The 17500-nt window shown below is 37.0% G+C and overlaps 1 protein-coding gene across 1 annotated transcript in view; it reads right to left on the bottom strand.

Annotated features, from left to right (window-relative positions):
* Positions 1-525: 525 nt before the first annotated feature.
* Positions 526-17500, bottom strand: part of LOC137975985 (deoxynucleotidyltransferase terminal-interacting protein 1-like) — an 18990-nt gene continuing 2015 nt past the window's right edge. Inside the window, exons 3-16 of the mRNA XM_068823222.1 lie at positions 15372-15430; positions 15232-15273; positions 13745-13847; positions 12573-12668; positions 11844-11891; positions 10131-10172; positions 9147-9178; positions 8283-8337; positions 7578-7636; positions 6573-6633; positions 4442-4510; positions 3561-3616; positions 2796-2881; positions 526-1016 (exon numbers count right to left, since the gene is read on the bottom strand). Of these exons, the coding sequence (XP_068679323.1) occupies positions 874-1016; positions 2796-2881; positions 3561-3616; positions 4442-4510; positions 6573-6633; positions 7578-7636; positions 8283-8337; positions 9147-9178; positions 10131-10172; positions 11844-11891; positions 12573-12668; positions 13745-13847; positions 15232-15273; positions 15372-15430 (951 nt within the window). The 3' untranslated portion in view covers positions 526-873. The remainder of the gene's footprint in view (positions 1017-2795; positions 2882-3560; positions 3617-4441; positions 4511-6572; positions 6634-7577; positions 7637-8282; positions 8338-9146; positions 9179-10130; positions 10173-11843; positions 11892-12572; positions 12669-13744; positions 13848-15231; positions 15274-15371; positions 15431-17500) is intronic.

Below are 17500 nucleotides of genomic sequence, written 5' to 3' on the forward strand. Positions count from 1 at the left end.
TGACCGCGGTGCCTTGTTCTTTTACCTCAATAGGTAGAGCATCAGTTTGGTGTCGAAGGAACGATTCCTGTCCGGGATAGATTGCCAGCAGTCTCAGTCTTCCCTCTCCTACCTTATGCGAGCGCAAGCATCTTATGAAGACTGTGTGCCAATCCCGGGCGTGCGCCACGAGAGCTGGTTGCGCGAGAAGCCTGAACCCGCTATCCAATCTCTCTTCGGTGATACCAAAAACTTACAAAATGTTTTTATTACCACACGCACGTACGATATGAGGATAAAAGGACGTCTCCTCTAATTTTCTTACGTTTTGCCAAGCAACTTGCATATCATTTTTTTCTCACAGACACATCACGCTGACTTGTTTCATGAAGTCGGCTGAAAACTTCCAAATATCAATACTCCTTGGTGTATTCGAGAGTAGTTACTGCTGTTTACACTCTAGTAACGGGTTGGCGTTATTCATGATAAAATGGGTTGTTATGCCATGTTCACAGCACTGGCCACAAAATGAAGCAATGACAATGATCCGGAAAACCTTCCGTTTGGTGATTTAATCGGGATATCAAATCCTTGTCACATGATTCACAGCAATATTCAATTGTACTAAAATTACCAAAGTAAAAAGACGAAAAATAGCGTAACGGGAATTTAGTCGGTGTGGTATATGAACTAATGCTGTTAGTTGCAGATCCTAAAACCACCAAAATTATTCTTGAACAATACAACTCTTAATAGACAAGAGAAGTAACAGGTGATCCTAACATTTTCACCTAAGCGAAGTCCTGTTTTAAAGCTAAAGGTGTCAGGAGAGCAGACAATGTTAAACTCACTTATCAAATGGAAAATCTACTCTACAACTATGACATTGTCTTCTTATTCCTGAAATTGTTTGTTGTCATAATTTGACATCTCTCTGTGTGCAGTTTCTTCTACATCTCTCTTTTCTATCCTTTGAGAGGGTTCGCTTTTTACTTTGTCCCTGGCCTCAGCTCGAGCCATTGCCTCTCGCTTTAGTTCTAGTAACCAAAAGAAAAACAATACCTTATTCAATAATAATAATAATAATAATAATAATAATAATAATAATAATAATAATAATAATAATAATGATAATAATGATAATGATGATGATGATGATGATGATGATGATAATTAGGTCCACATCAGCATATGCTGCCTTTTTTTGTAACCTGCTAAAACAAATAAAGTTGTATAAATAAAGTTGTATAATAATAATAATAACAATAATAATAATCATCATCATCATCATCATGAAAATTAATTTTTGAAAGAATTATTAATATCATTGTTCTCAAATTGTCAAAAAAGGTTATTTATGTTACCCTTTCAGAAAAAAAAGCCAAGCTTTTGAGACGCAGACGGCAACTGAAGTGGGCTTCTTTCCCTTACAACTTGTTTTGTCACTACCACCTTTACATTGCTAAGCATCTTTCACGTATCCTCCATTCTTTATTTTCGAATTCCCCATAATACACTTTGTTTGCCCCCCAAATTTTGCACAAACTATTGTTTTCAAATGCTCTTGGGGACACTGCATATTCCCAAGAGCATTCGAAAACAATGGTTTATGCAAAATCTGGGGGGCAAACAAAGTGTATTACGGGGAATTCGAAAATAGAGAATAAGAGATTATAAAGTTAAAAATCTGGGAGACACTACTGTCCTGGCATCGAAAAGTTTACTTTCGGTTTCCGTCCGCCTCTCAAAAAAAAAAAAAACGTCGCGTGCTCCCTTATAGGGAGTTCACACGAAGGACGACGCCGATGCCAACGAGAACGTCGTCTAAAAATATTAGTTCCCGTTATTGGAACAATTCCTTCGGAATGGAAACTGTGTACCAACATTGCCGAAATAAAATTGGCATGAACGGTGTGGTTATTTAGGAAGAAAGTGAAATATATGTTTCGTCAGGTTCTCACGTCCTCTACACAACCTCAAATTTGCTCAAGTCGAGGACGGCAAAGAAATGAAACCAAAATGTAAAACGCACGTGCAGGGCGTGCAGAGCCTTTGCTTTTGTTTATTAAGCCCATTGTGTTGTGGTGTTCTCGAAGCCGTCCTTACTTTATCTTCTGGAATCACCACATCAAATATTGTCCAGGTAATTTCTTTTATCTCAAATACCACAAGATATGATCTCCTCGTCTCAATGGCATGATTGCATTGAATTTTCGTGTTCCACAACAAAAACCACTTCATTCATGGTCACCCTCTCCGGAGCCTATTTAAACGAGTTATCTTTTCGTACAAATTTATACTACGATTCTCAGTTGAGTATGACACTTGGGAAATTTGTTGACAAAGTTTCAGCGTTAAAGTTACCATGTTGTCAAGGGCAACTTCCTTCGTTTCCAAGAGTAACTTTTAGGGCCTTGACGTCATGAGCGATGAACCCGCCAAAATCTACAAATGGTAATGGTTAAATTCAAACTGGCGACCGTTACCAGTTAAATGACGTCAAACCCCGAAAAGTTACCCTTGGAAACGAAGCAAGTTGCCCGTGACAACATGATAACTTTAACGCTGAAACTTTGCCACCAAACTTCTCTTGTTACATACTCAACTGAGAATCGTAGTACTTTCCACAGTCTCCAATGAAGAATTGAGAAACCTTGTCATCCATACTCTTATGCTCTTTTGCAGCAAGCTTGGAACACTCACTCACTCACTCACTACATGTCAAAAAGTTTCTCCTTAGACACTGCATAGTCTACACAGTGGGGATTCTTCTGAATTGTCAACATTGAACTTTGAAAATTGAAGTTTTTGCTTACTTCTCATGTGGTTCTTCATCTTTTCCAACATCTGGGGTGGAACTTTAAAGCCCTTTATTTCTTCAAGATTAAGACCTTCCACATTTCTGTTTCAAACAAGCAAAAAAAAAAATGTTGGAATCTGAAGGTATCACCAAGATTTAGTTCCTTCCTATTAAGTCAACCCTTTGACTCCCAGGAGTGATCGGAACAGTCAGACAGGCTTTAAGAATGAAGATAAATATCAGCTTAAGAGGTGCGATCTTGATATAACTCCAAATACTCATGACAACTCAACAAAGAAATCAACGATACTAGTTAGGAGAAAGAACGTTTCGATCTTGGGAATGAAACTCAGTCTTTGAGCAGCACCAGTTTTTTTCCTCATAAAAATGTCAAATATTTTGGTCCAAACCTGATCATCTGGATCAACTGGCTACAAACCAGGTTAAAGTAGCTTATAAAGCACTGGTAACAAAGGTAATTTTTCGGTTTCTTTTTTTTAAGTTGGGTGCAGGCTGTCTTCACTCATCCTTTGCAATGCAAAGTAATCCGTTAATTTTCTCTTACTAATATAGTGGAATTAATAAATGTACATATTGCCCTGCATTTTTCCACATACTGATGCCGCGTAGCGTACAGAACAGACCAAGAAAACCAGGTTAGAAAGAAGTATCTCGGCAGCAGAGATGAGGGCGAAGGCACACGATCAAGTGAATTGTCAGCTATCCGTAGAATGCTGTAAGCTGCACAGCTAGATCACCTGAGACGTATTGACTGACTAACCTGTAGTCCTCATGACCTGCAAGCTTCCTGATGTCGTTTGCTATCATGAGAAAGGCCTGTGTAATAAAAACACTCTTAAGAAAACCTTTCCTCACACTCTTTCGAAATGCCATTTCGACTAAGCTAAAGAAGCTGGATTTTACTTTTGTAAAACATTGTGGAAAAGCAACGTTTGGCCTTGTTGTTGTCTTACTTAAGAAAACAAAAAACAAAAAAAAAAAAGAAACCAAAAAACAGGGAGAGTGCTTTTTTGAAGGTGACTTTCTTGCACATGGCCTTTGACTTGAGTTCTAGCGGCTCTCTCTTCATTCACTTTCTGTTTGAGAAAGGAGAAGTTGACACGGTTTCATATCAGCTTGTGAAAGAGAAAAATCAACGGAAGATAAAAAATATTCACGCTGCGAAAGACAGAAATGATCCTCACACCTATCTGGACAATTTAAGACAACTAATTTTGTACGTGCAACAAATTCAATAAAGTTAAGTAAAGTAAGGTGGCTCAAACGGGATTAGAACCCATGACCTCTGCGATCCCGATACAATGCCCTACCAACTGAACCATGAAGCCCCACAATTGAAGGGAAGGGGGGTGGGGGGTGGGGGAGGGGTGGGCAGGTCAATTTGTTGGCCCCATGTGCTCACGTCTGAAAGCAAGCACTTTGAATACATACATTTCTTTCAATATTTTAAACTACGACGGTCCACTTAGCTTCTATGGACTTAACTGTCATATGTGGATTTTTTCAGCTCTCTGAACAAACGAGATTGAAGGGTTTTTGGAATTCGGATCCCACATATACTGAGAAACAAATTAAGATCCTTATGCTCTCAACTCCTTTTAAAATTACTTTTAGTTTGAAATTTAGTATAAAGCTCCCTACCTTGCCTCCAGTGATGGGCAGTTCATTTTGTTCATAAAGCCACAGTTTATCATCAGAGTCCCCAGAATACTAAAAGGCATTTAAAAAAATTGACTTCATGAAATCTTGTAACATATTGGATGAGCGCCACCAGAATAACAGCCACCCCAAAGAACTAGAAAGAAACCATGCTATTTAAAAGACACCGTGCTGATCTGACTAACAAGAGGACACTATTCTTAAAGTGCCTATAAACCCGAAAAATTTTTTTTGCTTCGAGAAATCTTTGTATCGCTCTGAGCAAAATGACGCAAAAATTTTTGTTTTTGGTTAAAACCGGGATTTTTTACGAATTTTTAAAGTGCGGTTTTCTCTGCCCGCGACCGGGTAAAAGGGAGACTGGGCCTAGTGACGTAATTCCCGGACATTAGCATCAGGCAAATCAACAGAGGAGACACGTAGTTTTGTAGTTTTCCCTGCGTGCCGGTGAAAACAATTTCAGTTCGGCTGACGTTTGTAACCAGCGTACGTGTTAATCAAGAAATGGCTTCAAACGACTTCATTCTGTCCTCCGGTTCAGATACGGAAGTTTCAGAAATGGAAGATTACGAGCTGGAAGTTGAAGGTTCGCCAAACTCGAGCTTTGCGGCCAGCGATGAGGAAGACACGCACGAGGCATATGCTGACGATCCCCTAGCACGTTTCGATTTAACAAAATCGACCCACTTCTTCCTTCCCTTTTGCTTTTCGCTTTCACTTTTACCGTAAAACGGTATGGGATGAAGCAGTATCCCTTTCTCTTTCCTTCGAACATTGCTACAACCGAAAACAACACATTTCTCAGGCATGGCTTCACCTCTGATGGAAGTCACAACTTGCGACACTCACAGTACGGGTTTTACGTCACGAATTACACTCGACCCATTCCCTTGCGGCAAGCTCACCAGCTCGGTAATGGGTTTTCGAATCTCGCGTTTCCGCCACTTTGAAAATTTGTAAAAAATTCCGGTTTTAACCAAAAATAAACATTTTTGCGCTATTTTGCTCAGAGCGATACAAAGATTTCTCGAAGCAAAACAAAAAATTCGGGTTTATAGCCACTTTCACTACTTGAGCATGCTTTATACACCATTTAAGGTTGGGAGGGATGTAGTATCATGCACGTGAACATTACATGCGTTTGTCCACCTTGATTGCCTTGTTTACAAATAAAACGTTTTTCACACAGCATGGCTTCACACGTGTCTAGTTCTTTCAATATCGTATTCATGATCTGCCACTTATCTTTGGGATCCTGGTATGAATTAGTAAGCACATGTCCCTTGCACATCCAGATACATTTCAAATATTACCCTCACTCACTAGAGTTTTTATTAGCTTTATTACTGAAATGACAGTTTCTTATTTTGATGGTACAGGTGTAATGGCAATGTTAGTGGATTTATATACTGCACATATCACATCAGTTTCATGATGTATTGGTGGCACAGTTCGTTGAACACCGGGCTGCCATGAGGGAAGTCGTGGATTCAACTCTGGCAGGACCAATACTCGGGGTCTTAAAATAACTAAAGAGAAAGTGCTGCCTTTGTAATTATACCCACAAATGGTTAGACTTTCAAGTCTTCTTGGATAAGGACTATAAACCGCAGGCCCCGTCTCATAACCTTTTCTGTTAATCAACACCACACACTGTTCATGCATACATGCATGGATTGGGTGGGTGGGTGAGATCAAAATAATATGGACTGATAGCGGCAGCCAGAGACCCCTTTACAAGCTGGCATCCGATCTCACCCATGGGAAAGAATTGTAAACCGTCATGAGACGTTGTGATATGTGCGGTATATAAATCCTAAAACCACAAACCATGCATGGCAGTGTACCACTGGTGGTCGGTAAATTGATAGTAGTTATTCCTACAAGAGCCAAGTGGCCCAGTCATTACACTTCATGGTGCTTACTGAAATCTGCATGCATCTAATTAGGGGCATTTCTGGACATATCTGATTCACTTACTGTCCAGTATCTGTAGGTACAGTATACATGTTGTGTTTCAATTTTTTTCTTGGTTTAAAATTTTTCAAATTCAATTTTTGTCTTTTCTTTGTCTAGAATATTCGGTGCCATAGTCTGAAATGACTGCACTTACCTTGAACAGCTCTGGATGTCTGTAGTAAAGCTTTCCTCGAGTTGCAGCAAAGCCAAGAGCCCTATGATAAATCAAACCATAGTGCTAATGAACCTAATCTCATCGACACAGCTGTGAGCCATAAATGAGCCCATGCTTCGGCTGACATTCAATCCTGCTGTTGAACTGTCTACAAAAGTATTGTTTGGCACTTTCTTAGGATACTATTGATGAAAAGGAGAAGTGGTCCTCACTGTTATCTGGGCAATTTAAGAAATTGTCTCTTACAGCCACTTGAAAAATTCAAGTGGCTTCAACAAGATATGAACCCATGAAAGGAAAAGGGGAAGGTACTGGGTTCAAATCCTATTCATGATTGAGGCCACCTGGATTTTTCAGTTGTCTATACACCTTATTGCAAAATGGCTGCCACTTTAGCACTCTTTTCTTTCCTTGCAAATTCGCCCTTTTAGCCTCCCCTTCGAATGTAAAATTCAAAAATATATTTACCCTTGAACGAAGCCAATCAAACAAAAAAATATTAAATGGACGGCCATTTTGGAATAAGGTGAGTAAGAGACAATTGCTTAATTGTCCTGATAACAGTGGGATTTGAACCTTCTGCTTGACTTCAACTAGTTTCCTTTCCCACGTGGCTGATTACCACAGAGATAAATTATAATAAACATCTTGCTTACCTTGTCTTCCCGGTCCGAATTGCAAAATTACAGATCTCCATTTTTCTGTTGATTTATAGCCCATGCGTTTTGTACTTGGGCCATAAACAAAAAAATTGTTGGTTTATAGCCCGCTTAGTAATTTTACAGTATGGACCTTGAACTCGCTTAGTAAGAGGTGTTTATCCATTAGGTACAATTACCATGCCATCATTAAGCCAAATAAATATCACAATGGTAATGTGTACTCTTTAATTGGCACATTTTGAATTGAGTGGTAGTGCAAGGAAAGCCAGAGCATATTTATACAGAAAATGATTAAACTATTACAGTCAATAACTTAACTAACTTGTTGGCTTTGACTCCCATAACAAACTCAGTGTCTTCATTGATGCTATCAGGATCCCACTAAAAAAGAAAGCCTGGATCAAACATGTGATTCCAATACAAGCTCAAGATAATGCAATACAATCTATGATAGACCGAGCCAATAAGAACTAAGCAGCATGTTTCCAAAACATACAGATATTTTTAGAAAAGCAAAAGATAGTCTTTGTCCATAATTACTTGACCGTTATGGAGTAAAGCAATGTAAACTATTTAAAAGCCAAAGGAAAGATTGTCTTCTGTGGGACTTCGTCACGGCTGCAAAGCCGAATATAATTATTTGACATTTAATTTGTCAATCACCCATATGCAACAGACCAGATTGGACTGGGTTTCTTCCTGAGGAAACTCCTAATTGGGAATCATGCTCAACAAGAGAATGCACTAATTTTTCCAAAGATGGCAGTGTTTTTTGCCTTGATTCTCACAATACAGGACTTCACGTGAAATGCAAAGGCAAGGGCAAAATAATGAATCATACAAGAACACATACAAGTAAATGAGAATTTCTCTGTTAATTTTCTTAATGCACTTGCACTTCTGCTTGTGTTTGCTTCAACATTAAATTTTGTGTCTATGCAGTTGTTCACCTTTTTACCTGTACGCAGCATTTCTATCATGCACTTATTAAGTTGAAAATGTCATGTTTCCATCTCACATAGCTTACATCACAAGTAAAAGCTTTGGTCTCCAACTTGTTTGATTTAGAAGGTGACTCTTCACTAAAGAAAAAAAATAGAAACACAGTTACTTCAGGTTCTATCCATGCATATTGTAATACAAGAGTAATACGTGCTGTTAAATTGTCTTCCACCTTGGGAGACACAAATACATCTTTAGGAGTGATATTTAATCAACTTAAGATCAGTACGTCTATAAAAGACCTATTACATTAATTTTATTGTATTAAAAACAATCCATATAAAAACTATATGAAGGTTAAGAGACAGGTAAAAATACACATTTTTGTCACATGTGCCATGATACATATATTGAAAAATTGGAACCGAAAAAACTTGGAAACATTAAAGGAATACAGTTTTTCAGTTTTAAAACCTGAAGACAAATTTTTACAGTGTTTTCTTCCATCCTACTTGTTGTGCCTCCAAAAGAAAATTAAGAACTACTGATATTACCTTTCGGTCTTGTCTTAATAAGGTTGAAACTTTTATCTGACAACCTTAATTGAAATAGCTGTATACCGATATGTACCAAGCACACCATCCCACCATTTCTCATGTAAAAAAGTCAAAATTAATGTCTTCAAATAATCATCTTCTGACAAAAACTTCTGCAAGCTACCAAAAACCGATTGCAATTGCAAAGCATCATTTCATAGGCACCTCTAGCCAAGCCCATGTGTAAGCACATTGTGTCTGCGGCTAATTACTACTCACACAACACAAATGCATCTTCATAGCTTCACTGATCATATTCATGTTTGCAGACTACCATAAATTCAGGTATGTTTGAGCCCACAACTAAAATGTTGATGTTCATGATGTACACAAATTAATACACTGATGGTCACCTTTCTTTGTCTGGATCAGGCCGTGTTCTCTTCTAGAAAAGAAAAAAAAGGTAACATGTAAGGTACAGTGCAATTAACAACCTCCCTCAAACTGTCCTTCTGAGAACGCTTCTATGAACCCAATGACTTCTAGGAATGAAACTTAATAGATTTTATTTTAATGTGGAACAGTTTAGGAGACAACAGGTTTACATGTAAAAGCTCTACATCCACTCAAAAACTACAGTATGTCTCCTTTAACTCATTGACCCCTAGGAGTGAGACTTGATAGATTTTACTCTGTTTAATACCAGACTATTCTACTTGTCAATTTTCAACTTAGTGCATACAGCCTTGTTTTTCCTTGCCGTACAATGTACATGTAAAGAAAACAATCTTTTTTTAAAGCATTTGATTTTGTGTTGTTACATGCAATTTCCAAGAACTGTATGTATATAGAGCGAGTTTCAATTATCGAGTGTTGTAAAGCCAAAACCAAAGTGATTACTTTGGCCAATCAAAAAGGACGGAGACAATTCAGTAAACCAATCAAAACTTGAAGTAATTACACGTAGCCAACACAAAGCCCGGGAAAATGAGCATGTGCAAGCCATGATTGGTTGGCAAAATGGCACAAGAACTTTGAACCAATTGCCGAGTGAAGTAATGCAAAACCAAAGCAATTCGCTAATTACCTTGAAGTTTGACACTCAATTGAAACCGCTCTATTATTTTATGTATACACAAATCTTTTAAGTTGTTACATGACAATAATTATTGTACAATTTGCGACTTAACCCACTGACACCTCAAATACTCTAGGGATTACCCCCAGTTGACGAGTGAAATCATCTGGCGTTAGACAAGAGTAAAATCTGTCAAGTCTCACTGCCAGGAGTCAATGTTGTGTTGTGTGTGTCCAAATTTGGGAGAAGGCTTGATTGATCAGATTAATGGGTCACACTTTAATAAGAATCATTTCTTAAATTATTTTATGTCACAAACCTTCCTAACAGTGACAGGACTGTCTCCCCTCTCATATCTCAACTGCAAAACAAATGTAAATAATTTGTAAAACCGATTAATAATTCATACTGGTGACAGCCAACAGAAACGCACTATTCAGGTCACATGCATCAGGTCTGTAAAGAGTGACAAAGTTCAACTGTCTGAAAGCACGGGGAGGGTTTGAAAGGGTAGCAGAGAAAAGCTGGGGTTGATGAAGGAATTAATACAATTATTAAATGAATAATGTTATATATATACAAGCACTAGTGATTGTAATAAAGTATACAACCACATGTTCTTGTATGATGCAATGAACTTTATAAAAGAATGTAACTTTGAAAGAAGATGAATGAGACAAATACAACACCAAACACATTTTATTTATTAATTATTACTTTATTACTTTTCATTCGCAATGCCTCCATTTATTTTCCACCTATCCAAACCTATGCCATTAAGTTATTGAAAACTGGGTTAAGGACATTACAACACCAATCTCATGACGCTGAACTTTTCCTCCCTTTCATTCCACATTATCCTGCTTTGCTTCCATGCCGACAGCAGTGCAGTCCTTACATGTACTTTGCAAACAATCTGTAATTCCTACACTTCAGTGCACCAAACAACTTTGTCTTGAACTTAAAGTACAGTCGGGAATGTTGTGGCTTGCTACAACTTCATTGGATATTTAATCATCTACAATACTTGACCAAATATGATCTTTTGCTGTACACGTTTCTTCTTGTTTGAATTGCGAAGTTGAAAGAGATAAATCTACTGGTGGGGCAAGAGCACCCTAACAACTTTAACTTTAAAATCCAAGTGTGCCACTGAAAATGTGTACGTCGATTTAAGGAAATCATTGCCCGAAAATGAGATAAATATTCAAATCCGATGACAACCTTGGTGCAAACATTCTGAAACCAATAATTCCCAAAACAACATCGAATCTCTCTTTGGAGCACACACCAAATGAATGCAAGTTTGCCGTATGTACGCTTTTCTAACACATTGGCAATAGTAACTGCTACAAAGCATTCATTTCACAAGTTGTTTACAACATTTGTGGCATGTTGCATGGGCCCCTACAGATTGTAAGTAAGTAAGTAACTTTATTTCAACTCAGGTTGATGAGGCTGATTAGGCCCCAAGCAAATACATGCTAATATGCCGAGAAAAGTGAAATAAATAAATAAATAAAAATTGTATATGTATATATACATGATCAATTAATAACTAACATTCTAAAGTTATATCAATAAATAAACAATCCTAACTCTTAAAGGACCATACAACACTGCCGCTCACGTTGTAAACATTTAAACTTGAAACATCACTCATTGATTTTGAAAAAAGAATTCTAGGAGACCCTGGATCATGTTACAATGAAAATTTAAAGGAAGTTTAGTATTGGCTTGCTACAACACTAGTCACAAACCCTTACCCTGTAAAAACTTTTTGAACAGCAGGTAATTAATCCCGTTCTTTAAGTCACCAAACATCAACATTGAAGGGAAAAAAGTGTATTGTGTGTTACAACAAGTCTGTCTTAGATCGTAGTCAACCACGCCAGTGTATACTGTATTTGACCCAATTGCATGATGATTATGGCGATAATATCCGAGGTTCTATTACAAGTAAGTGAATTGCTGAATAAAATTAATGAAAGTCAATGTCAATGAAAAGGTATATACAAATTAATTTACCTACCCTACTGTCTGCATGGGTTTTGGTGTCCAGTCTGAATAGTACTTTAGCCTGTTATATAATGTTTTAGTTAGTGGTTAGTGATATGGTGGTCATGTTGGACATGAGGCCTAAATATTATATGAAATGGATGTAGAAAATGAATTATTTAAAACCACTTTACTCTAGGGTTTTTATAGTTACAATTTACAACTGAAACGTCACTTGTGAGTCTCTAAACTCAACTCAAGATTTGATTGTTGAGGCTTGAAGAACTTTGAGTATCGTGTCTGGGGGTCTGGAGTCTGTACAAGGAGCATTATGGCAAGTGGTGTGAATTCCTCCACTGGAGGGCAGGACTGCTAACTGGTAACTTCATAGCATAACTGTGGCAATCCATTACTTTTCACAATTAATTTCCAGCAATTTCAGCATAACAAAATACTAAATGTGTCAACTGTATTTAGCATTGGGACACTTCTAGCTAATTGGGGACGCTGCGCTGAAATCAAATCAACTCATATCAAATCGTATGTTGGTTTTTGAGGCAACAGCAATACCGAACTACCCTGAGAAAAACCTCTCAGGGAAGAGGAGAGAACCAACAAACTCCACCCACAAATGACAATGAGTCAAGAAATCAATTCCAAGCCACATTGGTGGGAGGCAGGTGCTCTCACCACTGTGCCATCCCTGTGCCCTTAACAATAATTATATCGCATGCAGTTAATTTAAAGCACTAATTTGACAAACCTCATCCAAGCTTCTTCGTAAAACAGCCTTTATCTGTTCTTCTGAGACAGATTCACTAGTGTTGTCCTTAATATTACGCGCTGCCATTCGAAACATCTACAAGACAGTAAAGTTTAAAAAATATAACACTTAAAAAGAAATGCAGGTCAGCAGAATCCTACAAACTCAAATGATTTACTAATTTTGAATGTATCCTACTCTGAAGACTTTCAGAAGAAAATGACTATATTAATTTATATGTCTTACCGGTAATAACAAAAATATCTTGATACTTGCATTTTGATACTTGCATTTTGTATTGATTTGATTTTAGATGATATTTACTTATTTTAGTTGACTCAGTATACTTTGTACAGTCTAGTTCTTTGTATACCTGTTCAATCTACAGTGCACTGTTTGTACATGAATACCGTAACTTTCTCTAATATTGTTCTCTCTTTTATACACATGTAACCACTGCTCGCCTCGACTAGCTTTTGCTAACTGCAAGCGAGCAGTGCGGATTGAACATAATGAAATTCTACAATAAACAATAAAATAAACAATAAAGTATTGGAACACCATTTTCGTCATAATTAGGTTTTAATAACTCTCCAATCAAGATTTTGCTGCACTTACAGTACATGTAAATAAAATTCTCGTATCTGTTCAGTGCTTCTTCAGAGAGGTATGAATTAAGGGTATGTGCTGAGCATGAATAATAATATTGATAGTACACGATCTGCTGGAAAAAACTGATCATTATCTTTTAAGAAAGATAAGAAGTGATCAAAATGACCAACTTTTTGCAAAAGCATATCCCACAACTTGTCAACTACGATCCCTCAGTATAATTAACACAAAATTCATGCAAAGTGTTTTAAAAATAACTAGTAAATTCATTCATACATGTAGGTTAGATTTTAAATATGATTTGTCAGTTAATTGTGATTCTTGTTAATGTTGGTGGTTGATGAAACTTCTGATACATACATGTATTGATAAATTGTATGTTATCAAAATGGTCATTGAATGAAGACTAATAATAATAATAATAATAATAATAATAATAATAATATAATTATTATTATTATTATCATCATCATTATTACTGTTGTTATTGTTATCACTTTTGTGTGGCACTGCCAATCATTTTCAGCCCTTACACAAAACAAAAAAAAAATGAAACACACCTCTTGATAGCTTTTTAAAACTGCCTCAATTTCTGCATTGAGAGAGGGTTGCAAAGCAGCTCGAACAAGTTCCAAAGCTTTGTTAGCACTTACTGTACTTCCCCTGTTGACAGTACATGTAAATGTTTAACTTCAAAAGCCAGCCATAAGGCAAATACACGTAGTTCAGTACTCCTTTTTACACAGTCACATGAAACAACAGAGATTCAGGAAAATTCTTATCAGGAGGGTAATGTAGAAAAACTGGTGTGTAGGATGACATGCTAGGGGTTTCTGGGAAGAGGTTCTCAAGTTTAGGGTTATTGAGTATTTTGAGGCCAAAGATACATTTTCTCTGCTGCACCAAGTAGTAACTTAGCTTCTTGGTTGGAATTCTTAAATGTAAATTATAGAAAATTATCATTCAGTGGATATAATATTAAGTGCTGAATATTGTTCAGGAGGTTGTGGTAAGGTATTGCAGTAACAAATTTTAGTTACCCATGACCAAAACTCAAAACTGTTTGAATAGTTTTGAGTAATGGCATAAAATTATTGTGTTGTGTTGTTTAAATTGAAGTTTGGACCGAAAGTGGTCTGGGATGAATAATAAAATATTTGGACAGAGAGTGGCCTGGGATGAATATTAAAATCTTCAATTATTATAAATTACATGTATCATGGTAAGTTTGCATGATCTGCTTGTGTGGTCAAGTGGATAAGAGAGTGGACAACAGATCCAGAGGTAGGGAGTTCAAGTTCAAGTTCAGGTGAGTAAAAAAGTAAGTCTTGAGTATACTGTGTAAAGTCTGTCATAGAGGGAGTGGGCATAAGTGTACGCAAGGAGGGGGGCCACCTGGAAAATAAGGGGGGATAGAACTGTGAAAGAAAGGGGGGTTGGATAGAGGTGATGGGGAAGATGAGGGAGGGGTAGGAAAGTAGAAGAAAAGAAAGAAATAACATTGTTCTCTTTTAGACCCCCTAAAAACCACGCCCCTGTTTTTTAACTACACCTCAAAAAAAGGAAAATCCCTTTTTTAGACAGTTGATAAAAATAAACCAGTACAATTAAAATTGTACCAGTTCAAACTATTTTGTACCAGTTCAGAAAAAATTGTACCAAAGGAACAAATTGTACTACAACATATATAGATACATATATTTTTTCTTAGAAATTATCAGTGGGTAGGGTTCGGTGTCGTTCGTTTTTATGTTCATGATGTGGGTTGGGTTGGGTGATACACCTTGTAGGGGACTTAATGTTCTATTGTGTTGTCACCTGCCTTTGTTAGCAAATTGATTAAATAAAATAATAATAATAATAAAATCCTCAGTGGTTGCACAGGATTGGTTGAAGATAGAGAGTTCTCCATAATCGCTCTAAGGTGATTCCCCAAAGAAGAGCAAACTCATGTAGGTAACAAGATATGCAAAAAAAAAAAAACCAAAAAAATTGTATCACTTAAAACTAGTTACTAGTCACTACATGTAGCTGTTTCTACATGTACCTGGTACGGTTGTAAGAAGCCACTGATGCATGCATGCGACTCCTGCAAAAAAACAGTAAAAAAATGGTCATAATACTTGAAACTCAAATATTAACTTTTAGACAGGCTAAAATTAATTATTTAAGGAATTTAGACCATACCTTCGTTTTGGAAAATTCTTTGCTGTCATATTGAAGGGATTTCTATCATGGTCATGTGACTAAAAAGAATAAAAAAAACACAAATTGCATTATCAAAGAATAATGCTCGCAAGATTAAAAAAGATTGCACAGTTATCTTACTTAGTATAAACCATGGTTAAGAAGTAATAATTTATGCACAGGTTAAGATAAAGAATACAGCCACTGAAGCCCTTAACCCACTGGCTCCTAGGAGTGTGAGTAAAAAGATTTTACTCTGTCTAACGCCAGACGATTTTGCTCATCAGTGGTAGCCGTCCAGGAGATCCGTTTTCTTGAAAGTCTAGAAACTTTACGGGCCATTTTCAGATGTCACAATTCCCTTTGTATCTCAATAACGGAGAGGATTTAAGTCGTAAAACTTCACAGTCAGTTTTCTCCTTGTTACCGTGAAAACATGTTAAAAGATCGGCTTTCCAAAACAAGCGGTTGGCAGTTTTACAAATGGCTTTTCGGGCCTGGAAAGTTATTGGGACTTTCGAGAAACGGGCCCCAGGGCAGTTCAGGCATCAATGGGTTAAAGTTATTTGAAAAGTGGGTCAGAGTCATGTCTGACTCTGTCATCACAAGCAATGACAAGAGCTGGGTAACAGGTAGAACTACACGCTTGGGGAGACTTTATTTGCTTAAGGGGCTTGATTATCATATTCCTTTTCGTTTTATGTCACAGAGACATTTATTAAACAATCAATTTTTTCAAAATTTGACAAAACTATATGTGGTTTCAGACAACTGTTTAACGCAGGAGAGTTTTAGGAAACAGAAAGGTTAGTCTGAAATTTACGTAAAAACTTTTCAGGGAGGGGCTTTATTACTTTAATCATAGTTAACCGAGAGACACCGACAGGTTATGAAACCTCAAAACCTTTAAAAGCAAGAACAATGTTGTTGCAATTGATGTTGAATTGACCGTGACAGTGCACAATGTTTTGTTTTCACTTCACACAGGTTCACAAATTAGTTGCGTATGATTTCATCGAAAGATTTGATTGGTTATCTTCTTCCTGAAAAAAGGTGTGTTTTGTGCACCATCAAGGCCAAAACTAAAGACAAAAACATGAAGAAAAAAAAAGACTTGTTGAGTTTCATAACCATTTCAATGCATTAAGTATGATTAAATCCTTCAAGTTCATGACTGTCTCTCTAAAGCTTAATATTATAATCCTTCTGATAAGAATCTTATGTACATGCAACTTGCATAGACACCTCATCAGGTTGACCTAGTTGTACTTTGCATTTAGCCTCCTAGTTATTACAACAAATTACAGCTGAATGAGTAATAATAATATTTATTCATTTCAGCTGCACCCCTTCCTGTCGAAAAGTTACATGTACTTTAAAAAGGTTGAAAAACTTTCCAGTGTGGTGAGCTCTGTTATCAGTTGGCACCATCGGATTACACCAACACCCTCACCATGCATATTTAACTACTACCATCAGCTGGTGGTGGTTCTGCGTGTGACATTGCTATGGTTACCTAGGTTGTCCTTCCATCATACCATCCCTTTCCCATGGAACCAGTTCCAAATCTTATTGATGAACAATGATTTTATTACAATTCAAGGAAAAAAAATTACTAACAAATAATTAACAATTATTGGACGAGGTTCGGCTTCCGCAAATAATTGATCTGCTTGCCACTGACAAATCACGATATTTTGCGATAACCGAGGTCAATTATAATGTTTTATCATTCGATCACCGAGTTTGTTTTTTGTTTTTGTTTCCGGGAAGCTGTAAGCGCGCGCTGCCTTGCAGAGTCATGTAATGGGACCAATCAATTATTGGTTTCCTTCTCAGCATAATTACATATATTTGTAGACTTCAAATTGTACTAACTGTCAAACGTTCAATAACACTAGGCATCAACAGAGCTGAAGAATTTCACAGTTTTCAAAGCGTATCCTGACAAGTGAAGCTTTAATTGGTGTAAAGCTCGCCATTCTTTTTTCTGGCTTCAGCATAAAATCTCTTCAGTACATATGCATTAGCCCACTTGTCCTTCGCGTTGTTGACACAAGTGACACTGCGTCTACCTTTCTTTCCTTGAGATACTCTCGAAATACGTTGAGTGCAACTTTTGTTCCTTT

The sequence above is a fragment of the Montipora foliosa genome, chromosome 11, assembly GCF_036669935.1.
Source record: "Montipora foliosa isolate CH-2021 chromosome 11, ASM3666993v2, whole genome shotgun sequence".
Classification (NCBI taxonomy): domain Eukaryota; kingdom Metazoa; phylum Cnidaria; class Anthozoa; order Scleractinia; family Acroporidae; genus Montipora; species Montipora foliosa.